This window comes from Camelina sativa, chromosome 9 (genome assembly GCF_000633955.1).
Source record: "Camelina sativa cultivar DH55 chromosome 9, Cs, whole genome shotgun sequence".
Taxonomy (NCBI): domain Eukaryota; kingdom Viridiplantae; phylum Streptophyta; class Magnoliopsida; order Brassicales; family Brassicaceae; genus Camelina; species Camelina sativa.
The window spans coordinates 31,586,375-31,589,232 of record NC_025693.1 but is presented as its reverse complement, the minus strand read 5'-3'; the positions used below and the strand labels follow the sequence as shown (position 1 = coordinate 31,589,232).

At 37.3% G+C, this 2,858-nt stretch overlaps 1 protein-coding gene across 1 annotated transcript in view; it reads left to right on the top strand.

Annotated features, from left to right (window-relative positions):
- The window catches only part of LOC104713462 (RHOMBOID-like protein 8), a 2,553-nt gene continuing 1,185 nt past the window's right edge, over window positions 1,491–2,858 (top strand). The window contains exons 1-3 of the mRNA XM_010430570.2: window positions 1,491–1,822; window positions 2,222–2,385; window positions 2,490–2,653. Coding sequence (XP_010428872.1) covers window positions 1,509–1,822; window positions 2,222–2,385; window positions 2,490–2,653 — 642 coding nt within the window. The 5' untranslated portion in view covers window positions 1,491–1,508. The remainder of the gene's footprint in view (window positions 1,823–2,221; window positions 2,386–2,489; window positions 2,654–2,858) is intronic.

Genomic DNA, 2,858 nt, shown 5'->3' with positions numbered 1-2,858 from the left:
CTATACGAGAAAAGAAGAGAATCCTTATCCCATCGTTCGTACGCAGACCCCATTTGCCTAAGTCGCTAAGTGGTCGGATTTTTAAATATAACACTTAATCATCTTTTTTGGACGAAAAATGAAATCGCCATCATACAGTTTATCATGGACATGCACATGCCTGATGATGGCTGATGAGAAAAAAATATATATACAGAAATATCTTGTACTACCCAACTCTTTCTTACCATAATAATGCATATGACGTTGTGAGAGCAAACAATCGTATTGTGAATTTGTGAGCTTAATATCATTGCAAATTCTTGATTACACCATGTTGATTTATACTGAGTTGTCGTTACTATTTTTAACTTGGCTGAAAAAACTATTACAGGTTTAATGGTAATGTATTCGGTTATCTTCGGTTATCTTCCTTTTGTATAGTTCGGTTATCTCTTTTTTTTTTTTTTCTCTCTTAGTATCTAAGCTTCCTGTATCACAATTTACGTCGAATGAGGGTTCACAATTATTTGATAAAAGCAACTGAGAAGTAGACACTTTACTATATCAATGAAAAAAAAAGGTCGTTTTCATAACTAGTCATCCATGATAATCTTAGTATTATATAGATCGGCTGAAAGCAATTCATGTCATGTCATACCATCATTACCCATTATCTGAAAGTGTGGATCTACTGTCCATCTTAAGGTCATAAAATGGTGTCCCAGCTTTCTGATCAAATCTTACCCCACAACCTTCCACAATGCATGTGCTGATTAAGTAGATATGTATAGTGAGAACTGAGAACTGATGAGATAAATGTTTAAGAATTAAGAAAACACAGTAAAAACTCTTTCTTGAAGCAAACATGGCATGATGATGGAGCATAGAGCCATAAACAATATAATCCATATATAATTTCATTCGTATTCCAATCATTCTTAAGATGGAAGATAACTAGTTAGTTTGAAGACTGGAATTGCTACGGAAAGCTTTTCCCAACAACTAATTATATAGCCAATTGTTACTATTTCACAATTTCAACTATACAATGTATTTCTACTGAGATCTCCCAACAACTTAACCTCAACAATGAAGTATATCTTTTCAAACTTATTCAGTCATTGTCATGCAGAAATTACATGATTATTAAAAAATAAGTCAATAGATTATCTCAAAAGAGTCAACTTGAAGAGAAAGTGACCAAATCTCTCATTTGAATAAATACAAATCAGATGAGTAGATAAAAAATGTAAGTGTTAAATTAAAGCTGATATAAACTAAACCCACCTCAGATCTACTTTTGCATACTGAAAATAGTAAAAGCATAGTGTGGTACGCGGCTCTAAATCAATTCCGAACCGGATCTTGGTTAAGCGTTCGGTGTGGTCTAAATCAATTCCGAACCGGATCTTAAACGGTTAGCTTTCGGTTTGCTCTCGCCAATAACATTTTCCCGCCACTGTCTACAAAGTAAAAACGAACCTATTCGTCGTCCTCAATCCCTAATTTCTCGCTCACCTTCAACAATGGCAGAGGTTCCTACAGAGCCAAAGACGACGCAGATCGATGAAATCTCTCACAATCTCTCGTTCTCCACTTCTAACGCCGCCGATTCTAGCTGGGACAAGATCTCCTTCTTCCGTCACCGTTCACGGCAAATCAAACGAGACACTTGGCTCGTCTCCGTCTTCGTTCTTCTTCAGATCGTCCTCTTCGCTGTAACTATGGGCGTCAACGATTGCTCCAGGAACTCTCACGGTCATTGCGCCGCTAAACTCCTTGGTCGATTCTCTTTCCAGCCTCTCTCCGAGAATCCTATGCTCGGCCCCTCCGCCTCAACGTAAGTAGCTCTCTCCGGCGGATTTCGCTTTTTGTATCTGCTTGTAACTGTATGTGGAATCGGATCTCTAAGTGAATTTGTTAGATCCTGTAGAGATGAATTTTGGATGCTTACACCTGTGATTTCGGATGTTTCATTGTGCTCATCTTTAGTAATAGCTTACTGGATTTTGTTGATTCGGATGATGTTAGTTTCCACGATTGGTGAGTTTCAGCTGAATCGTAGTGTCTCAATCTTTGATTACAGTGACAAATTCTTTGTTTCCAATTCTGTGTTGTTGTAGAGTGTTTATTTCTGTGGATCTTGGTGCTGCTTCTTTTGAGGGGAACATGTGTAATTTGAGCTACTAAATGATTTGATTATAAGCTATTGAGTTTTTATTTTCTTGTGAGTTTGCAGGTTAGAGCATATGGGAGGTCTTTCTTGGAATACTCTGACAGAGAATCATGAGATTTGGCGTATTTTGACATCTCCTTGGCTTCACAGTGGATTGTTTCATCTGTTCATAAATCTTGGGAGTTTGATTTTCGTAGGGATATACATGGAGCAGCAATTTGGACCATGTAAATTAGCCAAACTGACTTAGATTACTTCACCTAATTTGTTTTTGACGGAGTCTATCACTATTATAATCTGCATTTCTTCTGCTTTTGCTTTGCTTGTGTAGTGAGGATTGCCATCATATACTTCCTCTCTGGCAGTGTGGGAAGTCTATTTGCTGTATTGTTTGTTCGAAACATCCCATCAATCTCTTCTGGTGCTGCTTTCTTTGGGTTGATTGGAGCCATGCTTTCTGCACTTGCAAAGAACTGGAATCTATATACCGGCAAGGTCAAGGATTTCTTGTGTTCTATTATTGTCCTTGGTTATCTATCTTCTTTTGATACCTTTTCTGATTCTGTTTGTTTTTTTTTGTTTGCTGTTACAGATTTCAGCCTTAGTGATAATATTCACTATCTTCACTGTGAATTTCCTGATAGGCTTTCTCCCTTTCATAGACAATTTTGCGAATATTGGTGGTTTCATATCAGGATTC